The 24,733-nt window shown below is 44.4% G+C and overlaps 1 protein-coding gene across 7 annotated transcripts in view; it reads right to left on the reverse strand.

Moving 5' to 3' along the window:
- The window catches only part of Dcun1d4 (defective in cullin neddylation 1 domain containing 4), a 75,680-nt gene that overhangs the window by 26,477 nt on the left and 24,470 nt on the right, over nucleotides 1–24,733 (reverse strand). For 6 of the 7 annotated variants that reach the window (XR_005287145.1, XM_038345317.1, XM_038345345.1 and 3 more), the window contains exons 2-6: nucleotides 24,548–24,618; nucleotides 24,337–24,376; nucleotides 15,540–15,654; nucleotides 12,873–12,964; nucleotides 2,511–2,581 (exon numbers count right to left, since the gene is read on the reverse strand). Coding sequence is in view for 6 of the 7 variants with exons in the window: in XM_038345317.1 (XP_038201245.1) it covers nucleotides 2,511–2,581; nucleotides 12,873–12,964; nucleotides 15,540–15,654; nucleotides 24,337–24,376; nucleotides 24,548–24,618 (389 nt within the window). In the remaining variant the exon portion in view is untranslated. The remainder of the gene's footprint in view (nucleotides 1–2,510; nucleotides 2,582–12,872; nucleotides 12,965–15,539; nucleotides 15,655–24,336; nucleotides 24,377–24,547; nucleotides 24,619–24,733) is intronic. The other variant, XM_038345325.1, reaches the window with a different exon arrangement.

Raw genomic sequence — 24,733 nt, forward strand, 5'->3', positions numbered from 1 at the left:
TTTGGAGGAAGGAAAGAGGAGGAAATGATGCAATCATTTGTTTTTAACGTTCTACATAAAAATGTGTTTAATAAGAAGGAAAGGGTGAAGGAACGTGAACTTGCAAACATGAACACTCACACACATGCACATACCAGGTTTGGCTAAATAGCCACAGGGGACAGTCACACTGGGGAAATAACCTGGCAGATGTCCTTGGTTTAAACCAGTAAGTAAGCTACATGTTTTTAAGGCAAAACATGTAGTAAAGAAAGGAGACTTGGATTTTGCGGGCATGATAGAACTTCTTAGCTATGACTGTCAGGAGGTGGAGAGTTAAATACCTTTAAAGTGCTGCTAACGGAGGCAAAGGGGCAATGATGGCTATCGGGCTCACTGCACACATCTTCTCTCAGGGATGTGGAACAGCGCCCCTTCTACTCTGCTGGCAGAACGGAAGCACGCTGGCTAACACATGCTTGGAAACAACCCAGTGCTGAATTTAGTCTTTCAGTCTTCGAGATAATTTCACATATCAAGACTGTCTCTATTCCTACAGAAACAGAGTTCTCAAAGGTTCCTAACCGCCAACAAGGATGGCAAGAATAGCGGCCTTTTCTTGAGAACTGCTACGGGCGAGGAGCTTTGAGCACTTTTCCTTTTCCAGTCAGAATCAATGCCAGGGCAGCCCACGCAGAGACAGGCTTTCTGCCTCAGACTAAATGTTCAGCCCCATCCCTCAGAGTCCTGTAGCTTAACCCTGACCTCCCACTCTCCTCTGACCTGCAGCATGTCCCTTTTCCATCTCTCCCTTCCACCCTTCAGCTAACACCTGGAGAGACTACCTCCTGAATGCCAGTGGCACCGTTTTCCCTGTACCCGTGGATGCCAGCAGGTGAAATACTAATAACCTGTTCATCTCTAAACTTCTACACCCAGGTGAGTAATTTATCAAAATAATCCAACTAAAAAAACCTTAAAATAATTTTGAAAAATCACAAGACAAAAACCCACATAATGAACACATCCAAAGGTACCTTAGAACACTTAACTGTTGTCTTGGTGGCACTGTGGGGAGAGAGCAGCCAGAGGGCCACAGAAACGGCAAGGGTGAAATGGGAAAGGAAGACCAAAAGGGGTAAAACCTTATTAATCCCTAGTTTTTATTAAAAGCACAGCATTCACCGTGGGCAGCAGAAGTCTTTAAACGTCTCAACAAAGGAGATGGTCCCTAAGGCCTCGTCCAGACCATAGACTCCTTTAGGATCTGCCAAGCTTGTTATATTGGCAGCTACTGTAAAACTAAGCTGCATCATTTATGAACCAGGGCACATGCGTGAACGTAATTTTTCATTTTAGTGTATGTTATGTGAGAACAAAAAAGAATATTTAACACTATCATGAACTAGACAAAGAACCAGGCAAAAATAATTAAACATTTAAAAACCTCCAAATTCTAAGGGAAATATTTAGTGCTTTTACACTAAAAATCAGTCACTTTCTGAGCTAAGTTCAATTAGAAGTGAAAGACTTGTGGGAAATTTATGGTAATTACCACCTACTCAACCCTTGATGGGTAATTATTTAAAATTCGGAACTCTGTATTAAGTTGAAATAGCTACTGAGGGGGATAAAGGTACACAGCACACAGTGACTGGTACCCACTGTTCATCTGCCACTGTGGGTATGTGTGCCCACATCCTTCTTACACATCGAGATTAATCACTTAATGTACTGCTTAGATACAAGAAATCAAACCAGCAAATGACCACAATTACATCACAAGACTTAAAAGGGAAAAATTCAGGGTAGACAGTGCTGGTGAACTGTTGTGGGATATTTGTACACTGTGTCAAGATGTGTCACTGTGATTCATTAATAAAGAGCTGAATGGCCAACAGCTAGGCAGGAAGAGGTAAGGCAGGGCTTCTAGGGACAAAGAGGACTCTGGGAGAAGGAAAAGGTGGAACTGCCACTCAGACATGGAGGATGTGCAAGATGGAAGAGAGAGAACACCACGTGGCAGAATGTAGACTAATATAAATGGATTAATTCAAGTTATAAGAGCTAGTTGGAGACAAACGATCTGAAGGCCAAACTTTCATAACTAATAGGACGTTTCCATGTCGTTATTTGGGAGCTAGCAGCCCCCCCCCCCCGCCCAAACCTAACTATAGCGCACACCTTTAATCCCAGAACTCATGATGCAGAGGCAGGTGGATCTCTGAGTTTGAGGCCAGCCTGGTCTACACAGTGAGCGAGTTCCAGGATATCTAGGACTACACAGAGAAACTCTGCCTCAAATACACACACACACACACACACACACACACACACACACACACACAAAATAAAATAAACAGAAAGAAAAAGAAAAAATTCACTTATGGATGGAACTAGAACCAGAATACAAGCCAACACAAGCTTCTTTACACAAGCTTTAATACTAGCTTCTTTTATTACTGCCTTATTTGGGAAAAGACAAATAAAGGCGAGAAAGAGCACATCGCTGTCCTGGAAGGCAGACTTACATTTTCTGGTTCAACACCGATGTCTTCACAGAATTTCTCCATGCCTTCAGGACCCACCACATCGTCAGTTCCTGTAGAATGCAGTGTCACGTGAGTTAAATTTGGCACTGTATCAAATATAATCGAAGGCCTTTACTAACTCCTTCGGGAAGAAATCAAGTACAAATTGGAAAATACTCAATTAAACCCATAAGGATTAAGTCTTTATGGATTCTATTTTGTACTTTCAATTGAATCACCACTGCATCCTACAACCTTTGGATAAGGCAGTCTGTGCTAGCTAAGGGCAAGGCCATTTCAACAACTTCTTTTTAAAGTATCTAAAAACTCTCATTCTTATTTGGCAATGATACCAATAATAAACACATGTAAAAAATTTTAGGATCATCACAAAGAATCACATACCAGTCTCTATAAAATATATGTTTTTTTCATAGAAAAAAAAAGCCAGCCAAATAAAGTTCCACATCTCAACCAATTCAAAGTATTTGAAAAGAATGAAAGAATCCATACTGATTTTTTTCTTGCCATTAAATAGGACATATTATCTACTGACACAGTATATACAGAATACTGTATATTTAGTATTATAAATAAAATCTGGAAATGATTTAAAGTAGACAGGAGATTTTCATTGGTCATATGATTCAGCTACTAGCTCATTTGACATTAGAGACCCGAGTACTGTAGAATTTGGTCCCCTCCAGTCCTGGAGTCATGATACATGTCCCGCGTGTATCATTCTGTTCTCTTTATGATTTTGTGTGTGTATGCACATGTGCGTGTGCACGCTAGGTGAGGGCATAGGATCCACTTGAGTTGGAGTCACAGGTGGTTATGAGTAGCACAAATGGGTGCGAAGAACCAAACTCGGTGCCCTGGAAACTCAGCCCATCTTCCCAGTCAGATTTTGTCCTGTTTGTCCAGTGCAGCTATGTACTGTTGGGGGTGTTCGATCACACTGTGAGCCCTGAGTTTGCATCTGCATTAATTAAATAAAATTAGCCTTGGGTCAGAAGGCTGCATGAGCAACTAGCTGATAGAACGTAATCATAGAGCACCAGAAGACATCTGGGAGAGATAGAGAGACACAGAAAATAGTAGGGAGGGGCTTGGGGGGGGCTCAGCTTTTTGTGGTTTGGTAAAGCGGAATCATGGGTTTTCCATAGATGCCAGCAAGGAGAGAGCATTAGCTAGTTGCTACTCAGTGCTATGAGCTCACAGATTGTCACCCCAGCCTTTGAATCTTGAGTCTTATTTATATCGAGAGATTTAGTTTAAGCTACCTTTAGCAGCAGCGACTGGGCCGGTGCCTGCGGGAGCAGAGTTCTCAGGCTGTAGCCTGAGCAGCCAGGTCAATAACTGCAGAGCTGCCATTGCCGGTTCAGACAGCAGTAGATTAAGGTGAAGCCACTGCGCCCAGCCTGCCCTTTCTGGGGACTGCCTATGCCTCCATTTCAGCTCATGCTTCTTCTTCAACAACTGAAATTTGCTCCTTCTTACACCTATCTTTCCCTGAAATTCATGTCAAAGTCGCCTCCCTTCCAACTGTCAGATCTAATGGACACTTTCCACCTTTGTTATTTGAGCTTTGGAGGTTTGAGGCATTCTTTTCAAGAAACTCTCCTCCCATGGCTTCCAGAAATATCTTCTCGCCTGACTTTCCTCCTTCTTTCTCCTCTTTTGGCTTCTCTGTGGCTCTTTTGCTCATTAAAATGGATGCACAGAGGTCAACCTCAATTTCTAGTCTTCAGAGCAGTGGTTCTCAACATATGGGTCGTGACCCCCTCAGTCAAACCTCTAGCCCCAGAAAGATTTACATCCACAACAGTAGCCAAATGACAGTTATGAAGTAGCAATGAAAATCATTTTATGTCTGGGGCTCACCACACCATGAGGAACTGTGTCAAAGGACTGCAGCATCAGGAAGGTTGAGAACCGCTGCTCTAGATGCTCATCCAAAATTTCCAACCACTGCAAGTTTTAGTTTTCAATTACTGCCCACCTCTCGTCCTGACCGCGGGCAGCACCCACACAACCACCCACTCTGGGTCCACAGCTGGATCTAGATAAGCCTCTCTCCCAAGTCCACCGCCGCTACACTTCACTCTCCGGCGGCACCTCAGAGACATTGGCCCTCTCTGTGCCAAGCCTGGGAGTCACCCTCCCTTCTCCCTCTCTAGCCTACCTTCTCAGTGTTACTTAATGGAGCCCCTCCTATACAGCCCTGGTTCAGGCGCCATTCTCTGAGACCCCTGACCCAGCCTGCACACAGTCACTAAGAGATCCTCCCCAAAACCAATCCTATGCTGGCTCGGACTCCTCCAGTGGCTCTTCATTTCCTAAAGTTAAGTCTCTGACAGAACAGCTAAGGTTCTCTGTGAGTTAGCAGCCTCCCTCCCCCCAACACACTTAATTTCAGCTTTGTATCTTTCAACCGCAAAGAACGCATCTCAGAAATACATCAGACACTAACTGTTCCTGAAGGGATAAATGTAAGGGAGCTGGGGATACAGCGTAATGGCAGAATATTTGCCTAGCATGAGCAAGACCCTGGGTTCAATTCCTTGTAATTAGCATGATGTGTGTGTGCACGTGCACGCGCGCATGCACACACACACACACACACACACACACACACAGTCCCATGTATGAGGGCAATATGATAGTCCAAGCCAGTAATCCCAACACTCAGGCAGTAGTCAGGAAGATCAGGAGCCCAGGGTCAGCTATACAGATAAAATGAGGCCAGCATGGGTTCTGCTGAGATCTTTTCTCAAAAACCAAAACAAATAGACAGAGGAAATTAAGCTTCAAAAACATCTACTGACCTGTGTGTGGCTTCACCATGCATTACATATGCTAGAAGTCATAATGCACTTTGTGTCTCAGCCTGTCCTTCCTCTCAGTCCTTCTCTTTCTTCCCCAGATATCTCACTCAACCACTGAGAGTGAAACCAGACAATCTCCCCAACTCCACCTGCAGGCCACATTAACCATGTCCACCATGCTGGGAATGCTGCAATGCTGGGAATGGGTTTCTCCACTCGGACATTGCATTCAAAAGTGCCAGCCATCTTTTCTTCCCCAAAAGCTCAAGAGCGAGACTTATTTATTCGTCCTACAACCTCAGAGAGTTTACTCCGTGAGTGAAGTAGTACTCTTAGTACCACAGGATCTCCTTTTGTGCCTGGATCCAACAAGCCGCTGAGTCCAGCAGAATCTATAATCTTCCTATGTCTGTATCAAGCAATGTTTATCAGACAAGTCACAGGACATGCACTGTGGCGATGCTTGGGATGCAAAGGGGGCAGTGGTGCCTCAGCCCTGCACCTGCCAAGGCAGAACATCAGAGCAATGACTAAGCCACAGGAAAAGCACACAGTGCTGCTCCCCAAGGATGAACCTGAGCACCCTAGGAAGCACCTGCCGCAAAGTCCTACGTCACTTCCGGTCCAAGCTCAGCCTCTTCCTCTCCATCTCAACAAAGGAAAACATGTTCTCGATGCTGCCATCTTCTCTGTATTCACAGATGTTCTGTGTTTTATGAACAATAGATGCTCTGCTCTCCATAGTCAACTGCCACCTTTTTCTGGGATTTTTTTTTATTTTTGTAATTAAACTTTCTCATTCATTTTACATCCTGACTGAAGGTTCCCTCCCCTCACACCACCCCTCTGCCCTCCCATCCCTGAACCCACTCCTCCTCTGCTTCTGTTTAGAAAGGGGCAGGCCTCCCATGGGTGTCAATAGAGAGTGGCATAACAAGCTGAGGTAAGACTAAGATCCTTCCTCATATTAAGAAAACCCAGTATGAGGAATAGGTTCCCAAAATCCTGCCAAAGCATCAAGTACAGACCCCATGCAAGTCCCATAAATACACCAAGCTAAACAATTGTCTCACATATATAGAGAGCCTAGGTTAGTCCCATGTAGGCTTCTTAGCTGCTGGTCCAGGGTCTGTGAGCTCCTATGAGACCTCTTATAGACCCAGCTATACCAATTTGGGGCATATACGAAAAAGATGCTCAATCATACCACAAGGACACTTGCTCAGTTATGTTCATAGCAGCTTTACTCATTAATAGCCAGAACTTGGAAACAACACACATGGCCCTCAACCTAAGAATGGACAAAGAAAATATGGTTTATTTACTCAGTATTTACATATGACACGTTTAGTGAGTATTACTCAGCTGTTAAAAAACAATATCAGGAAATTTCAAGGCAAATAGATGTAACTAGAAAAAAATAATCCTAATATAGGTAACTCAGATGCAGAAAGACAAACATGGTTTGTACTCACTCATAAGTGGTTATTAGATGTAAAATAAATAACTACGCTACAATCCACAGGATTGTAGAGAGGCTACGTAACAAAGAGGGCCCACAGGGGATGCATGGATTCCCTGGGAAAAGGAAATAGAAGAGATCTCCTGAGCAGACTGGGGGCAGGTGGGGATGGGAACATGAAGGATTGGGCTGGGGCGGGATAGAGGGGAAGAGTAACAAAGAGATGTCTTGACTGGGGGTGCATTTCGGAGTCAGGCAGAAACCTGGTGCAAGAAAAACTCCCATGAATCTGCAAGGATGTCCCCAGTCAAGACTCCTGGGGTTATCTTTTTTATGTTATTTTTTCTGCATTCCTTAATTTTACCTTGACCATGAGAGAAATCAAAAGTTTAGCCAATTTGGGGAGGAGATGGGGTTATACATTAATATATAGTGCAAATATCATCTAAGCATGAAGACAAAAAAGTTTAAAAAACAGATTTACTCTCTGCCTTCTCAACTCCCTAGACATCATCATTTATTAAAGCATTTCTCTAAGTATCCTTCCCAAATAAGCCCTTCACAAAAATGTGTATGTATGGAATACATATATACATACTGACATCACAGGTTCAGGAAATTCTCTTTAGGCATCCGGCAATATCATAATTTACTATCACCTTTGCTGATAATCACTTGCCTATCCTTTCCAAGTAGTAACCTCCCAGCAATGTAAATAAGAGCAGTGAGAATGAGCATGATTACGTCACTTGCAACTCAAATGGGAAGACATTTAGGAGTCCATGCTGATAGACCTGCAGCTCAGGCTCAAGTGCACAGTCTGCATGTGTGCACTCCCATGGAATTACACATTAATGCACTTACATGACAAACCACTCAGGTATAAAAGATACACAGTAAAAAAAACGGAAGCTGAGTTTCTTCTTCACCAGGTAGGCCATCCCCTAAGGCTTTTCACTGCGTGCATGCAAATGTCCAATGCAGACGATTCTAAAGCCTTTTCTCCCTTTACCTGAAACTCGGTTTTTATCCTTGTAACCCTGACTTTATTCTTGCCAACGGAGACAGGGGCTGCAAGACTGAAGATGACTAAGGAAACACCCATTATTCTACATTTTGCTACAAGGTTTGCTCTGAGGAACAGCTGCCTCTCTGCTACCCACAGATACTCTTGGGATCTGTGGCTTCATTCGCCTCTAGTTCCTATTCTACCTGACTTTCCATTGACGCCAACCACTGAACGTATACACCTGCCCTGTGTGTGTCTTGCTTGCTCTGGTCCTCTGGGACCTCTAATCGGACACTACCATCCACATTCTTACAAAAATGATGGTTTTCAACTTACTAGCCTGCTAGCCACACTAGAAATGAGCACTACAGAAATCCTGCAGCAGGAGCTTGTAGCTGGATGTGGTAGCACAAAATGGGGCACTAGAGAGACAAAGGCAGTTGGCTCTCTGTTGAGTTAAAGGCCACCCTGGTCTAGATAGCAAGTTCCAGGACAGCCAGAGCCAACAAAAAAAGAACTCCCTACAAAAAAAGTTTGCAGTGATGACATAAATGACCCCAACTCTACAAACTCTTTGCACACACTATCATTGTATTAGCTACAAACACATGTCTGTGTATTATAAACTATGATTTCACCATATAGTTTATAATCCTTTTCTGTCAAAAGCATTCTAAATATTGTGAAACAATGCTTCTTAATACATATTACTTACAATATACTCACCATTCTGACATTTAACACTACTCTCAATCTAGTTGTGCGCAGACTGCTCACTGGGAGTGTGCTGGCTAATTTTTATGTCAACTTGACACAGCCAGGGTCATTTGGGAAAAAGGAATCCTAAATGAGAAATGTCCCCATAGGACTGGCCTAGAGGCAAGTCTATAGAACATCTTCTTTAATGACTGCGTGTGTGAAAACATATTCCCTAGGGTAAAGGTTAACAACTGAACTGTCACTTAAACCTGCTAGGAGAGGGAAAATAGTTTTCTCCAGAGTGACACTGGGTATTTGAGCTACTCCATGAGAGGCCTCGAGCTCAGGAGTAACTAACCAATATATAATGGACTCCACAGGTTTTTGTAGGGTTTTTTTTTTTTTGGATGCTTTTATTTGGTTATAATTTGGTGTTTTGTTTCTTTTGGGGGTGTGGTTTTATTATTTTTTCTTGGTTTTGAAAGGTTTTATTGTTGTATTGGGTTTTTTATTTTTGAGAAAGAACATAAAAGTTGAGGAGGGGAGGATCTAGAAGGACTTGGGGAAGGGGAAGAATATGGCCAAAATCTATTTAAATTTAAAAACTGTCTTAAATAATAAAAACTGTAATAAAGCAATATAATAAAATATATGATTAAACAAACATTAACATATTGGAATTGTACAAAACCAACATAAGTAAAAGAGCCCAAGAAAAGGCACAAGAAATAGAGACCCACTCATTGGCAGTCAGGAATCCCATAAAAACACTAACTGGAAGCCATAGCATACACACACAAGGATGTGGTGCAGACCCAGGCAGGCCCTGTGTGTGCTACTTCAGTCTCTGTGAGCTCACATGAGCTGTCGTCATGCTGGTTTAAGAGGGCCTGGTTTTTCTGATGGTCTCCAACCCCTCTGTCTGTCTCCTCTTCCTCAGGGTTCCCTGAGACCCGAGGCCAGAGATTTGATAGACTTCCTGTTTAGGACTGGGTGTCCTAGGCTTCTTACTCTCTGCACATTGTCTGGCTGTGGTCTCTGCATTTGATCCCATCTGCTTCAGGAGGAAGCTATGAGTATGCGGAATATCATTAGGAGCTATTTTATTGTTCCTTTTTTTTTTTTTTTTTAAAGAACAGTAGTATTTGGTTTTACCCTAGGTGTTTAGTCTCAAGTTCTCTGTCACACTAAGCAGTGTTAGGTGCATTCGCCTCATGGAGTGGGCCTTAAATCAAATCAGATACTAATTGGTTAATCCCACAGGCCTTGTGTATCTTTGCCCTAGTGTGTCTCTCAGGCAGGACATCATTGTCAGAAGGTTTGTGGCTGGATGGTGTTCTTGGTAGCATGCAGAGTACTTTCCTGTACCAAAAATGCTAGAATGTAGAAGTAAAGGCTCTATGTAGGTACCAGCTTGACTTTTCCATGTTCAATGTTAGATGTTGTTTTGAGCAAAGGGGCCTTGCTATCAGTTTGTGAAGAACAACTTAAGGTTTTGCAACAGCCTGGGTTGTTTGGGGATTTCCATGAGACCCCTGTGGCCAACCTCAATCAGATGCAATCTAATCACTGGACGGGAAGCTTCATTTGGTGACATGAGACAGCCAGTGGGCTTTGACTCCCCCATTATTTGGCAACTTCATCTAGAGCGCCTTCATGCACGTATATATTTTAGGAAGCTTCTACTGTGTTAGTTTCCACACTACCCCTCAAATGGCCCTGAGTTTTAGCTCTCTGTATTTCCTCCTAGCTCACTAAGGGTGGTGCCACTCCTGGGCAGGTGGTCCTGTGTGTGGTAAGAAAGCAGGCTGAGCAAGCCGTACTCCATGGCCTCTGCATCGGTTCCTGCCTAACCTGACTTCCCTCAGTGATGGAATGTAACCTGGAAGTTTTAAGCTCCTCCCCAAGTTGCTTTCGGTCATGGTGTGTATAAATGCAATAGAAACCCTAACAGAGAGATTTTGATGAAATTTTAGAATAAATCTATCAATTCATCTCTAGAGTAAGGTAATAAATAACTTTTGTCAAGCAAGGTTATACCAAGAATACACCATTGGATTGGGCAGGGTACTCTGAAGGTAGAGGCTGAGGGAGACAAGACAACAAAGGCATCTGGATCTCCTATACGGAGCTATGCATACCCTGGCTCACTAGGAGGTGGAGATACACTGGGAAAGACAGATCTGGAGAAAAGTCAGAAAGCTAAGTGATGCCCCGACCCTTACCCCTTTAAACAGGGCCTCTAACTAAACATACCTAACTGTTTCTGATACTCCAAGACCATCACTCTGGCGTTCTCATGACCATGGAGGACATACCACTGCAGCAAAAGAAGCTCTCCTTGGGTCTCTTTGGTAGCTTTTAACCTATCTTCCCAAACCAGACGTTAGCATTTTTATGACTGCCCACGTCTTATGTGACCATCTCTTCTGGTCTCTAATCCTGCTTTCACAGATCAAAGGACAAATACTACAGAACTTAACTCAAAATAACCTAAGGGCTTATAGTCATGGCCTACAGAAATCACATGACCTACATATGTGAGCTATACTGGAGTCCTGTTTAAAACAGAAACAAAAACCCATGTTACTCTGACTGCTTATTTTCACACTGACTGTAATTTGTAATTTAGAGGACACCTGATAGATTGTTGATGGAAAATTGGCTATTTTCATTCTAATGAAAAGGTAAACATTTCCATTTTCAGATGGAATTGAAACGAAACACTGCCTCTGCCCTGGCCAATCCTATTTTGACAAAGAGAACGGTTCCGAATTAGAATGGGGAATAAGCCTACAACCACACACAGTGAAGAAGTCCCAGAGGACAGGGTTTATTCATCCAACTTCTGGAATCAGTAACTGGTTTAGAAAGGTGAGAAACTCCACGTCAGCATGTGTTAAACCATGCTGGCTTTGGGCCGTGGGTGGAACAGCGGCTCTCTGGAAAGGGCCAGAGGTCACCCCTGTGAACCGCTCTCCCTGAGGCCTACCATGCCTGCCAAGGCCCTACCATGCCTGCCAAGGCCCTACCATACCTGCCTTTGCTTCAGTTCCAAGGTGGGGAGTCAGCATTTGTCCTCAGTTCAAACCAGCACATCTGCTCTTAGGTCATCCTGGTGGAGCCTCCCGGCTTCCCCTACAGACATTCCACAGTGCACACCAAAGGCCACCAGTGCCTCTCAGAGCCTGTGCCCAACCTCCACTTCCAGTTCAGTGTCTGAGACAGTCAAAGTGAACACGGTGCCAACTGGGACTCGCAGTCATTCCCAGTCTGAAGCCATTTTTCCAACTGATAAGGCACACAAGAAGAGAAGGCTAACAATGGGGAGAGAGGGCTAAGGGACTTAAATACACACATAAACTCATCCACACAAACTCTGCAAGGATGAGTGACCCCAAGGAACCTAAATAGGGTATCTTTGTTTTTATTTCCAAAATGTCACCTTCTACTGCCAAAGAAAAGCAAACAAAAAGGCAATCCCATCTTGCCCTCTTAAAAAACAAAACAAAAAGCAGACTCTTTCATTTGCTTTTAAAGAAAAGTATAGGCATACACACACGCACATACATCAAAATTGCTGTGTTACTCTGCTAGGTTTTGTTTAAATTTCCATAATTTTATAACATACTTTTATAGAAATAAATGTGAATCAATATAGGTAATCAAAAGATCTTCCTAATGTAATAAGAATGCAGAATACCAGCCGGGCCATGGTGGCACACACCTCTAATCCCAGCAATTGGGAGGCAGAGACAGGCATGTGAGTTCGAGGTCAGCCAGGAAAACAACAACAAAAACAAAACAAAAAAAAAACCCAAAAACCAAAAAAAAAGGGGGGAGGGTGCGATGTTGAATGCCTCTTCATCTACTCAGACCTTTTCTGAGCCCATGGAAACTGTCAACCACTTTTACATCAAATTAAACTTGTCTCCAAAGATGCATGTTCTAAGGAAGCTAGAAGATAGGTACACTTCAATACCAAGGCATGTTTGCCTCAGTGTCCGTGCCCTGCACACAAAGCCCAGCTGGACCTATAAAAGGAGAACTCACTACAAGTACAGAGGTACTTCACGAAGGCTCTACACGAGTGAACACTAAGACTAGAGGCTGTATCCTTTCAACCTGCCCTGTGAGAGTTCACGCCCGAAAGAAACATGCTCTTCTCTCAGGGTATGCCTGCGAAGCCCAGGAGAGTCTGGTTTCCCGGGTCAGTCTCTCTCTCTCACTCACACACACACGCACGCACACACGCACACACACACAATTTGAAAAGTCCATGTTCTAGAGTTCTGCAATGTCTTCTAAAACGCTTCTCGTTTTCCTAAGGATCGGCTTTACCATCACAGGTCATTACGTACCTGCGTACTCATAAAACCACTCCAGACACCGCTTACTGGAGAAGGCTTCTTCGTCAGTCTTTATTCTCGTGGACTCATATTTCCTATACATGCTACAAATTGAAAAAGCAGTTTTATGTTATTGAAGACACTGAGTTTGGGTAACAGGTACTTTCTATAGCAGGTTTTGGTATAAACCAGACATCTACTCACCCGGGATTTTAAATACATTTGCTTTTTCAAGCATAAACAGTTTCATAACTATCTTAATAGTTTAATAAAGAATTGAACAGTAAGGAATACAACTAACTTATCAACAATCAGTAAGAATTAAATATATTAGTTACTTGATAAACTTGCCTCACTAGAAGTTACTAGAGATGATTCTAAGTAAAACATGTCAAGAAATAAAGCATTCATAAAGACCCTTTAAAAACACTAATTACTCCTATCTCTCCATTAAATTCTCCTGGTTTCTGTGTCATGAAAATGGGGTTAAGCCCAGGCACAGGCTAAGGAGGAACTTGTCAGTAGTCAGTTATGCCAGAAAACATTAAGCAAATAAAGGTAAACATCAACTCATGTCCAAGCTTCCAGAACAAAACTGATCCCAATGCAAGGCTTTAAAAAGTCTCTTGGGAGAGGGAGAAGAGCTCCCCGGCTCCTGGGTCCCCAAACTAAGCCTGCTGGGCAGCCTGCGCTGGAGGCGTGGATTTCGAAGCAGAGCAGCCTTCTGCAACTCAGGAGTCCCCCATCTTGTGAAAGGCCTGAGGGGAGCGTCCCACATGGAGCAGGCAGGGGCAGGAGCAGGAGCTTCAAGTGTGGCTACAAAACGTGTATATATTTTAACAAATCACATATACAGATGTATTAACATTCTTGGATGATAATTTTATTTATATAATATAATAACATAAAGAGCACAGACAACTCTTCATTTTAGTAAATTTATTCATGAACACTGATCCGTGGCCTAGACAGTGACTGATTGCCGGTGTAGAGCTCTGACAGAAATTCTAGCAGCTATCATGCTAGGATACCATGCTGGACGGTATTAAGTTATTCAAACTACAAACCCCAAACCCCAGGTCTTCCTTCTCCTATGTCAATGCAGTGGATACCAACCAGGGGTTCAAAGAGAAAGGGACTGAGCATTCCTAGCTTAGCTCCAAGCCGGTAATTCATCAAAAAACTGTAGCTCTCCCGAATAGCACCAGGCAAGAATTCCCTAGAAATAAAACTTACCTAAGACCATACAATGGAAAAATAATGCAGCAGCTAAAAGAAACAAAATATTGTGCCCACTGTCATCCGGACGAGCCTCGGAAACGTCACGCTAACTGTAAGGAGTGAGACCCAGAAGGCCAGTTAGACAAGAAGCCATCAAGGCGAATCCCATAAGGTAGAAAGATGCCTGGGGCTAGGAGAGACTGGCTGGGACGATGAATGTCCATCACTGGTCTGCAGTGACTGCTTATCCAACACGGTTAACACCAGAAACAAACTGAACTATCCACTTAAAATGTATCAACTTCATGGTATATAAACCAAGTTCTTAAAAGGCCAAGAATCAAACTCAAAAGCTTCACCTGAACTGCTGCCAGCTTTGAAACTCGCTTTTGCATATAGTCCATTGGTATCATACCAAGTTATACTGCAAAAAATTACAGCACAGAATGCTACATGAGTGTGAGAACTTATCAGTTCCCTGATATAGGGTACTTAGCCTCCTAAACCTGAAAAGCACTGGCCAGAGACAGCTGGTGGGGGGCTTAGGAACCCCTCTTCTGACGACAGTTATATCTCTGCTTTCCTTTTCGCTCTGTCTCTGCTCCTCCAACTGAGCTGTAACAAAGGAAACAGCACAGCAAGGAAAGAAAATCATCGCAGTCCCTATGTTTAACGATGGGATGCAGCCCACTCATGAAATGATGAAATGACCCGGAGTGGGAACGGGGAACGATTGAAAAAAGGAGCAAAGACGTGTGATTTGTCATGTGATTAAAGAAAAAGTTACTTATTAAGATCAAGGCAAAACAATAAAGATACCTAAGAAAAATATTGAACGGTCTTTTGGCATCATCATAGGTAACACGTGACTTGTCTGAATGTGATTTAAGTAGCCTTGTTTTTCCATTTTCATTAAATTCTCAGCAATATGAGAAGGAAATTCCGAGTGGTTGGTGCGCTGGGTGGGTAAGGACACTCAGAACAGCTGCCTCGCTCTGGTCCCGTGGCTGTAGCTTGTGAGACCCTCTCCAAAGGACAGGCTTCCCCAGGCTCTGCCTTCCCCAGGCTCTGCCATCCAGGCGTCAATGTAAAGAAGCTGACGCCATGCTGGTTACAGAGGATCATTAAGATAAAACTAAAGGTCACGCTTTAATCCCAGCACTTGGGAGGCAGAGGCAGGCCGATCTGTGAGTTTGAGGCCAGCCTGCTCTACAGAGGCAGTTACAGGACAGCCAGGGCTACACAGAGAAATCCTGTCTTGAAAAACCAAAAAAGATAAAAATTCAAATTGCCTGTTTTCTTTTTAAGTTCTACAAACCAAGACACACAATAAGCATCCTTAAATAACTGCACTTTGAAGCAAAGACTACTTCAGTCAGCACTTTGCATTCACTGCGTGAAGACCTGTAACCTCCATGCACGCGCCCTGGACCTGGATCGACAGCCTCTGCACTCTACCTGTCATGCCTGCTTTTCTTGGCAGATAGGTCATCTCCAGAGGCAGGTCTTCTCTTTTTCCTTGGTGGCATCACTTTACTAAAGCAGTCTGAAGAACTGCAGGACCGCAGGCTTCCTACGGGACAAAGTCACACAACACAAAATTAAGGCACGGCACGCACCGACTGCCAAACAACGCCACTGCTAAATAACTAACCCCGGGGCCTGCCTACCCTGGGAAGTGGTTAGATGGTATCAGTCAACACCATTACAGAGAGAAAAATGAGTTTTAGTCCCTCTTTGAGAAAATGTTCTATCAGGAAATAAACCTTGCCATTACACGAGTGACTACTCCCCACCACCCCACATTGCAACAGAAGCAGAAGTGAGCTTTACTGAAAAGATCGCGCTCACAGAAGTCACCATGTCAACGCTCCTTCAAGACGAACTGTCTTGCCAACACATACACACACTTCATGAGGCAAGCAGACTAACCAGCACACCAGTACTAACACAGGCTTCGAGGGATGTTGAGGTGGGGCGCTGGGAAGGTGCACAGAAATCGGACTTCAAAACAAGGTTTTATAGTAACTCGTCCTTGTTTCTGTCACTTGCAAAGGACTGCCAACTTCAGACAGGGCTTGTCAAGAAGCCTAACTGTAACTTAGAAAAGGATGTGAAAATCTGACAATATTCAGTAACAGTGGGAATATGCGCACACACACACACACACACACACACACACACACACACACACACACACGGTGCTGCCCGTCCTATTTTTAACCCTTACATAACTCACCCCTAATGAAAAGGACTAGGAAGGAAGGCATTACTGCCTCAGCAAAGAAAGGAGGAGAGAAATGAAGCAAAGGGTAAAAGATGGGCAGTCTCACTGCACACGGTCTTAAACCATCATTAGATGATATTAAATGCCCCATTTGGGCTAAGTGCCCCCAGACATGCCAATTAGTTCTCACAAGAACCCTGCGCATGATGGGCAATGACAGTTCTCTATGGAACAGCTGGGAGGAACCACAGCGCAGGCTTTCAGTGACTTCCCACAGTCTCTACAACGACTGACACATTCCTCCAGCTCTCCTTCCTCACCCGAGTTAAAAGGCTGTGGACATCCATTTGGAAGCACGCTAGGCTTGGCAATCTGCACTCGATGGACACTCAACTGGAGTCTGGGCAACTGCTAACCTAGTTTAGGCCTCTTATTCATTCATCATTTCAATGGGAAATGTTCTCTCTCTTTGGCCCTCTCAGAATTTTCTTGAGAATGGACACACATTCAACAAACACCTGATGACACACGCTGTGTGTAGGTGTGTGCAGCTGAAGGTCAGTGACACAGCCAGCTCTCAGTCACCATCAGCCTCAAGCTCTGTAACTCCTAGCCCTAGGGAGTGCAGCCATCAAAGGGGCTAAGAAAGAAAGGTAACGGCCCCTATGATGTCCCAGAAGCCAGAGGAGAGTCTGGGGTGCGGGAGTGGCTCCATGGCCACACGTAGGGGCCACGGCACGAGGAACAAAGGCTCAAGCATTTGGTAAAGAGCTAGGAAGATGGATCGAGGTCAGATCACAGTCAACTGGGAGGCATGATAGACAGGGCAAGAGTGGTCAGCAGCTGAAGTCACAACCTGCTGTGAGCAATGGTGAGCTGGAACCAAAGCCCACTTTTAGGTTTCTGCCATTCCGCTACACTTCCTCGGTGATATGCTTCCAGGGTCCCAAATGAACTCAAGCCCAGAGCTGGAACTGGACAGTCCCTGGGCATCAGAGTCCGCTTGTTCCCTCAGTCTGGAACCTGATATCCAGGAGGCTTGGGCTATCACACACAAACCCTGCCTGGAGCCTAACTACATCTTCTGTCCAAGAGACACAGAGTTCTCTCTACCTCTCACAACGGCAGCAGAGAAGAGGGAAAGAGTGGGGGGAGGGGGGTGGAGAGAGGGGAGTCTAGCACCCCACACACTCATTCACCTTCCCTACAGAGAAGTGTCCTGGTCACAAACCACACTAGTGTACTCCAGAGTTTAAACACTGCAGTGTCCTGAGCTCCTGCAGACGATCAGCTTATCCTTGCTCACTGATGCCTCGGGTAAGCCTGCAGAAGGAAAATGCTGGCGCTACCCTAGATCCTGAAACAGTGTCCAGAAGTGAGACATGCCTGCCACTGCAAGCGGGCTTCCGCCACCCTAGATACGGACACACCGGAGGGACAGCCAGTTCCTCCCCAGAGCATCTGGGCTGGCAGTAGTCTCTCCCTCCCACAGAATTTACAGAACACAGGAAAATGCACTTATCTCCTCAGTCCATGAGAAACGAGCACTTGAAAATAATGTCTCCTCCAATAAAATGTAATTTACTAGCTCCTTCAGCACCAGCTTCTTTAGAAACAGCAGCACCAAGTCTGCTTTCACCAACAGTGCATCTTGGATAAGCACAAACACCTTACATCAACTAATTTTCTTACCAAGGACTGCTTTCTTCTATAAGTTTCACGAATCAATATCTCATATCTGTGTAGTCCTGACTCACATCCGCAGGTCTGGAACCGTACTTTATCCAACACTTTTCTCTCCTAGTTAAGAGACAGACATGACTTTTCCCCCAATCTTTCTAAGTATTGGCATAGGAACCGTTACTGGCCATCCACAAATAAGCCATGCCAACCCTCTCCAATGGCAACAAGTCTGCCCCTGCATAGCTGCTTCACAGCACAGGCGGGGAGGACACAGACCCAGGGAGAGCTTTCCCGGTTACAGGAAAAGCAGTGTTTTGCATGTTTACTTAAAAGAACAATTTCCCAACAAGACCTGAGTCAACAACATACACAGGTTTTGCTGCACATCTGCTTCCGGCCTCCTCTGCTCCTTCTCTTGCTTCTCTTGCCCGGCAGATCACAGCCAAGAGAACCTACGAGGACTCTGCAAAGCGCACAGGCACGCGTGCATCCTGGGCAGGAGTGGTCCATGCCTGTCACCTCAGACTGCAACACAACACTCAGGAGGCTAAGGCAGAAAGGTTACAAGACCAACAGTAGCTACCTAAGAGAGCTCAAGGCCAATCGAGTTGAAGATCAAGACACTGTCTCAAAACAACAACACAGGAAAGGAAAAAGGTACATCTTTCTTTGTAGTTTCTTTTTGGGTTCACTCGTACATATAATAATTTATGATAGTAAAGAGATACTTTATTGAGTTCCTCAGACAATGAAGTATTTACTGAATGTGTTCCTAAAATATGCACAAATCAAGCTGCCTAAAATCAGAACCTTTCCAGATACCTGGAACACCTACAATTAGATAATGCACCATCACGTCTGTCTCATCTCCCATTTGTCAGCAAAGCTAACTTCACGTGTACTGGCAATACAGTGCTTCCAAAATAAATCCTTAAGTCTAAATGAGCGCTCTACCAATCTTATTCATTTATCTCAATAAATTTAGGCTCCGAAGCTTAAATATATACTTCACCTCAATTTAACTCTATCTTTAAGAAAAAAAAAATCAAAAGGAGATAATACAGTCAAGAACTCCTATGGCCTCTTTGCTACAGCCCACCTGGCATTTCAGGTGGGGGGAGCTCTGCGGCTCTGACAGCCACAGAGTACTCTGCCTGGCAGCATGGGCTCTGGACCTCACACAAGCCAGGCAGATGTTCTACTCAGACCAGCACACCAGCTCTTGAGAGCTTTCCAAATAGGCTCAGCCTGGCTTTGAACCCTGGATCCTTCTGCCTCAGCCTCCAGAAAGCTAAAACTACAGACACAAGTTTCTTCTAAATGGTATGGCATTAAGATAATCATTAAAGAGATAATGAAAATAAAATTCAGGGCCAGCAAGATGGTTCATCCAGTAAAAGGGATTTGTCACGAAAACTCGGCAACCTGAGTCTGATTGACCCAAATTCACATAAAGGTAGAAAACAATTTTGAACCTCTTCCAGAAAGTTCTCTGAACTCCACACATACACCTTACACACACAGAGAGACACACATTCACACACTACACACCACATATACACACCACACATACACATACCACACACACACACACACACACACACACACACACACACACACACCTTTAAAACCTAATCGTATATAAAGGTTTTTACCTGAAAGTTTGGATTCGTTTGGGGGGGGGGTAGTATTTTAAGAGAACAAGTTTTTTTTTATCTTTTCATTTAAGTCAATTAATATAGTCCTTCTTCCCATATTAAACAGTTTAAAATACTACTGACATTTTTCAATAGGTCTATTATAGTATTGTCCCAGAAAATCAAGTTTTAAAGGCAACTTGAAGTCACCTGGATCCTCTGTCCACCTTGCTGCTTTCCTAACAGTTTAAGTAGGCGTGCGATCTGAACTGATGCCTGGGCAGGCCCTTCCCCCTTCGTGCGATCGTCTTACTTGACCGGCCTTAGCAGGAGTCCCTGCTAGAGTTAATCTCTTACAAGATCCACCAACTCAGGGGCCCAGTTACTAGTCCTCCCACACATCCCCAAGGGAGGGAGAGGCTGTTTCTGACTTGTCCAAACTTAACCACACGTTCAAAACGCACACCTCAATCTGCCTTGTTCACGCTGGTGAGCCTGCTGCCCCGCGGCACTGTCTCGTGTCACAACACTACACGCAGCTCGCTCTGCCCACCAAGGGTTTCCATGAAGTCGGCAGCAATGCTCATTCCATGGCGGAGACTTGGCGGTGTCAGCTGACAAATAGACATCTCACCAGGACCTAGGATTTTATTTCATTTTCTTGAACATATGGGTGAATTACCTGTTCAAATAAAACTAGTAATTTTTTTTCTTTTTGGTTTTCTGGGACAGAGTTTCTCTGTAGCTTTGAAGCCTGTCCTGGAACTCGCTCTGTAGACCAGGCTGGCCTCAAACTCACAGAGATCAGCACCTGCCTCCGCCTCCCAAGTGCTGGGATTAAGGGCATGTGCGCCCACCGCCTGGAAAGACTAGCAATTTTTAAAAGAACAAAATTTTCCTGCTATTTAGGACAAAAAGAATTCCTTTTCTTTTATCTCTAAGGAACCCTGACTCTGGCACGCATAATCACTTTTCTGACTTGTTCCCTGCTCTGTGTTTTTCTTTTGTTAATTCAGTTCTCTATTTCAGAGCTACTCTTCCTCATCCTCACCTCCCTAGCTCCCTTGTGGAAGAGCAGAAGCACAAGGCAGGGGAGGAGATGCCCCACCTTCTGGCATAGTCTTGGCTCTCCCGCACACAATGCTTACAATAGGTGCTCAGACTCCCCTTGGGCCAAGACAGTCAAAGAAACAGCACACTTGCTCGTATCTCCGAGGCTCACTCACTTTCCCCTGTCTAACTTTTACAGTGTATGCTGCAGAGCAGAAACACAACAGACGCCACAGCCAGATGTGGAACTGTAGCCACAGCCAGATGTGGAACTGTAGCCACAGCCAGATGTGAACTGTAGCGACAGACTAGCAAACAAGCCCTGGCCCAGGGATACAGTTTGATGGGTAAAGTGCTTGTCCCACAAATATGAGGACCCGAGTTTGGTTGCCAACACCCACATAAAAAGAGGACCATGGTGGCATGTGCCTGTACCCTTAGCCCCAGGGGAACAGATAGACAGGCAGATCTGGGTGTTTGCTGGCCAACCAAGGCTAGCCAAAACCAGTGAGCTCAAGATTCAGTGAGACACCCTATTTTTAAAAATAGGGTAGAGAGCCAGGCAGTGGTGGTGAACGCCTTTAATCCCAGCACTCGGGAGGTAGAGGCAGAAGGATCTCTGTGAGTTCGAGGCCAGCCTGGTCTACAAGAGCTAATTCCAGGACAGGCTCCAAAGCTACAAAGAAACCCTATCTCAAAAAAAAAAGAAAAAAAATAGGGTAGAGAAGCTAGTGATGACATCTTGATGTCAACCTCTGGCCCCTCCGTGCATAATACCCACATGGTGTACCATGTATACATCTGTACACATACATATACCACATATATATATACATATATATATATATATATATATATATATACACCATATCAAGCATACACACAAAAACCTATGAGCATATATATACCCCATGAGTACCTACACCACGAACACACATGCCCACACACATCATGAGTGTGCATGCACTCTATGAGCACACACACATATGCAGAGTACACACACACACCATGAGCACCAACCAACACTATCCAGGCCCTCAGACACAGCTGGGGACCAGGGCTAAACACTCTTTCCTCCATCGCCTTCCTTAATTGAAACCTACAGTTATTATATTGTCATTTTTAAGTTAAACATTTAGATATGAAATTTCCATAGTAACAATTACTCATTTAAATCTAAACTCCAAAATTAACTATATAATATTCAGAAATCAGAAATGTGTTGTTACCATAGCTAAGACAATCTTAGAGTCTTACTAATACAAAAATCTTATTTTAAAAACTAAAACACCACCACCAACTGTTAAGTAAAAAAAAAATCTTCATGACCACCAACAGCTTCAAGTAGAAAGCTGTGTTTCTTTCCTTAATTATGAACTTGACCCTGGAGATATTATTCCAGTATTACTGAAAATAGCTGAGAGTTAAACCCAAGCACAAACGCTCATCAGGAGGCTGGAGAACATGATATGTCCATGAATTGGACAATTAAGCAGCAATTTCAAAAGAGAACATATCCTTTTATAACGTGCTACTGAAAATGTTTGCCCCTGACCTCCTCAACACACCTGGCACGGTCTGTTCCCCATCCCATCCTCCCCTGCCTGGTCTAATTGAGGTTGCAGAGAGGGGAAGTTGAGCAGAGAGCCCAGCTACTCTGAGATGCCCCCCTCCCCAGCAGAGCAGGAAGCCTGTCTCCATCACGGGCTGGTCTACAGTGCACAGCAGGTGTGTCTGTCTGGACTCAGGAGTACTGAAAAGCCAGTGCACTCCAACAGACTATTTCTTCAAGCTCCTTCCTATGCTTATATTTCAATCCGCTCTGAATCAGTTTGGAAGGAGAACGTGGGTGAGGTCTACATGTCAACAATCTACCATTAAATGAAAAATCAAATACCATGGATGTTTCAAAAAAACACAAACATATACACATGCATAAAAACATCTGGGGGAAAAACAACATTCAACAGAGGACTAGGGAAAGAGGTAGACTCGGAGATCCAAAGCCAACAAGTTCCACACCACTCACTTTGGGGCCACTCAAATTTCTTCAACAAGCTCTGGTCTGAAGGTAACCCTCCAAAATTCAAATGCTGACATCCACTTCCCAGGGTACTGGGATGGAGAGCTGGAGTCTTTGGGGCTGACTGGATCATGAGGTGAAACCCTGACAACTGAGAATCGCCTTATGTAAAGATCCTGCAAGGTGCCTCTTCTCCTGAACAAAGAACACAGCAAAAGGCCACCAGGGAGAACAGCAATCTGCCGCCTGACTCTCTGGCCTCTAGAACCGAGAGTCATACATAACTATAAATCACTAGCTCTCCAGCCTCTAGAACCAAGTCATACATGACTATAAGTCACTAGCTCTCCAGCTTCTAACGAGAGTCATACATGACTATAAGTCACTAGCTCTCCAGCCTCTAACAAGAGTCATACATGAATATCCAGCCTCTAACGAGAGTCATACATGAATATAAGTCACTAGCTCTCCAGCCTCTAACAAGAGTCATACATGAATATCCAGCCTCTAACAAGTGTCATAAATGACTATAGTCACGAGCTCTCCAGCCTCTAACGAATCATACATGACTATAAGTCACTAGCTCTTGGGTATTCTGTCGCAGCAGCCTGAATCCACAAACCTAGAACTGTAGTAATTTTTCTATTTTACAATACATTTTAATCATTTCTGCCACAAATTTTGTAGCTGTAGGTCAAATGCATGTTCCTGGGCTTTAGAATCATGAATAGCTTAGAGAAGTGGTTCTCGGGGTGCAGCACCCTGGTCAGTTGCATCATGGGCTGGGTGCCGGTCAGATGGGCAAACACTGAGCCCACACCCCAAACTTACAGAAGAGGCTGAAGTGAGGAGAACATGATGCTACTTCCTCCTTCAGAACCACAGGTCTAGAGAACAACTTTAAGAAGCAGGTGCTCACTTTCCCATTCAGGAACCCTCAGTGTTAGGTCTCAAACCCAGAACAAAAGGCTGAGATGCCTATTAAAGTGGCTACTGGGTTCTCCCAGAATCCCTCAGGCCCTAAATCCACTGTCACACCCTACCCTACCCTACCCTACCCTACCCTACCCTCCCCTCCCTACCCTAAACTTCTCCAGCCCAGTCCTTCCCTCAGCTGCTCTTTCCTCCATAACCTCCCTTTGTTGGCTTCTTGCCCTCTTGGCCGCTGCTCCTGGTTCCGTGCTGTCCCTCCCTCCTCCCTCCTCTGCTGTTACGGCCCACTTCAGTGTGCTGGTCACTCTGGACCCTTCCATATGCCTCTGGCTACGCTCTCCCTCTTGTCTACAGTAAACCTTCTCCCCACCATACCCAGGAGCAGCCGTTCTCTCAGGACCTCCACAGGCCTGCAGGCTGCGTTACCAGCGCCTTTCAGCAGGAGCTAAGAGGCTTTGGTAAGAAAGGGACTGTTCCTGAAACCTACAAAAGACTCTTCAGGCCCTCTGAGGAAATGGGAGCACTAGCACAATCCACAGCTTCAAGACAGATCCCTGCTGCCTTTTCACCTGGGGTCCTCAACAGTGACGACGTGTTAACCGAGGGCACTAGGTGGATAACTCAAAGCCTCTATGGCCACGGCTTCCCTTTGCCATGATTCCTCGGCATCCTTACTTAAAAGTCAGTAGTGTTCGCATTTACCTGTTTGGTGATCGTCTTGGCCAACGTCTTCTGTCAGATTCTGTAAGAAACATGATCGTTAACACCAAGAAACTGCATACCCTACAGCAAGCACGAAAACCCAGTATTCTCATAAGCAATTGATAGCCAGAGCATAAATTCTTTTATCAAAAGCGTTTGCACAAAGCGGCCACATCAAAGCTGGCAACTGTATCTTTAAAGACTGACTTACTAGCTTGTTAAGGGTATGGTAGATCTTATGAATGTTTGCCAGTGTTGAGAGATGAGAGTTCAGTTGGAAGTCTTTAAAAGAAAAGGGAGAAAAGAGATCAGTGTTAGCTGGTTCTCAGACAGTAAGAAATTTCAAAAGCTCAAAAGTAAACGTAAGCAGTTGTTTCGGTGCCTCGAGTAGCAGGAT

The sequence above is a fragment of the Arvicola amphibius genome, chromosome 1 (genome assembly GCF_903992535.2).
Source record: "Arvicola amphibius chromosome 1, mArvAmp1.2, whole genome shotgun sequence".
NCBI lineage: Eukaryota > Metazoa > Chordata > Mammalia > Rodentia > Cricetidae > Arvicola > Arvicola amphibius.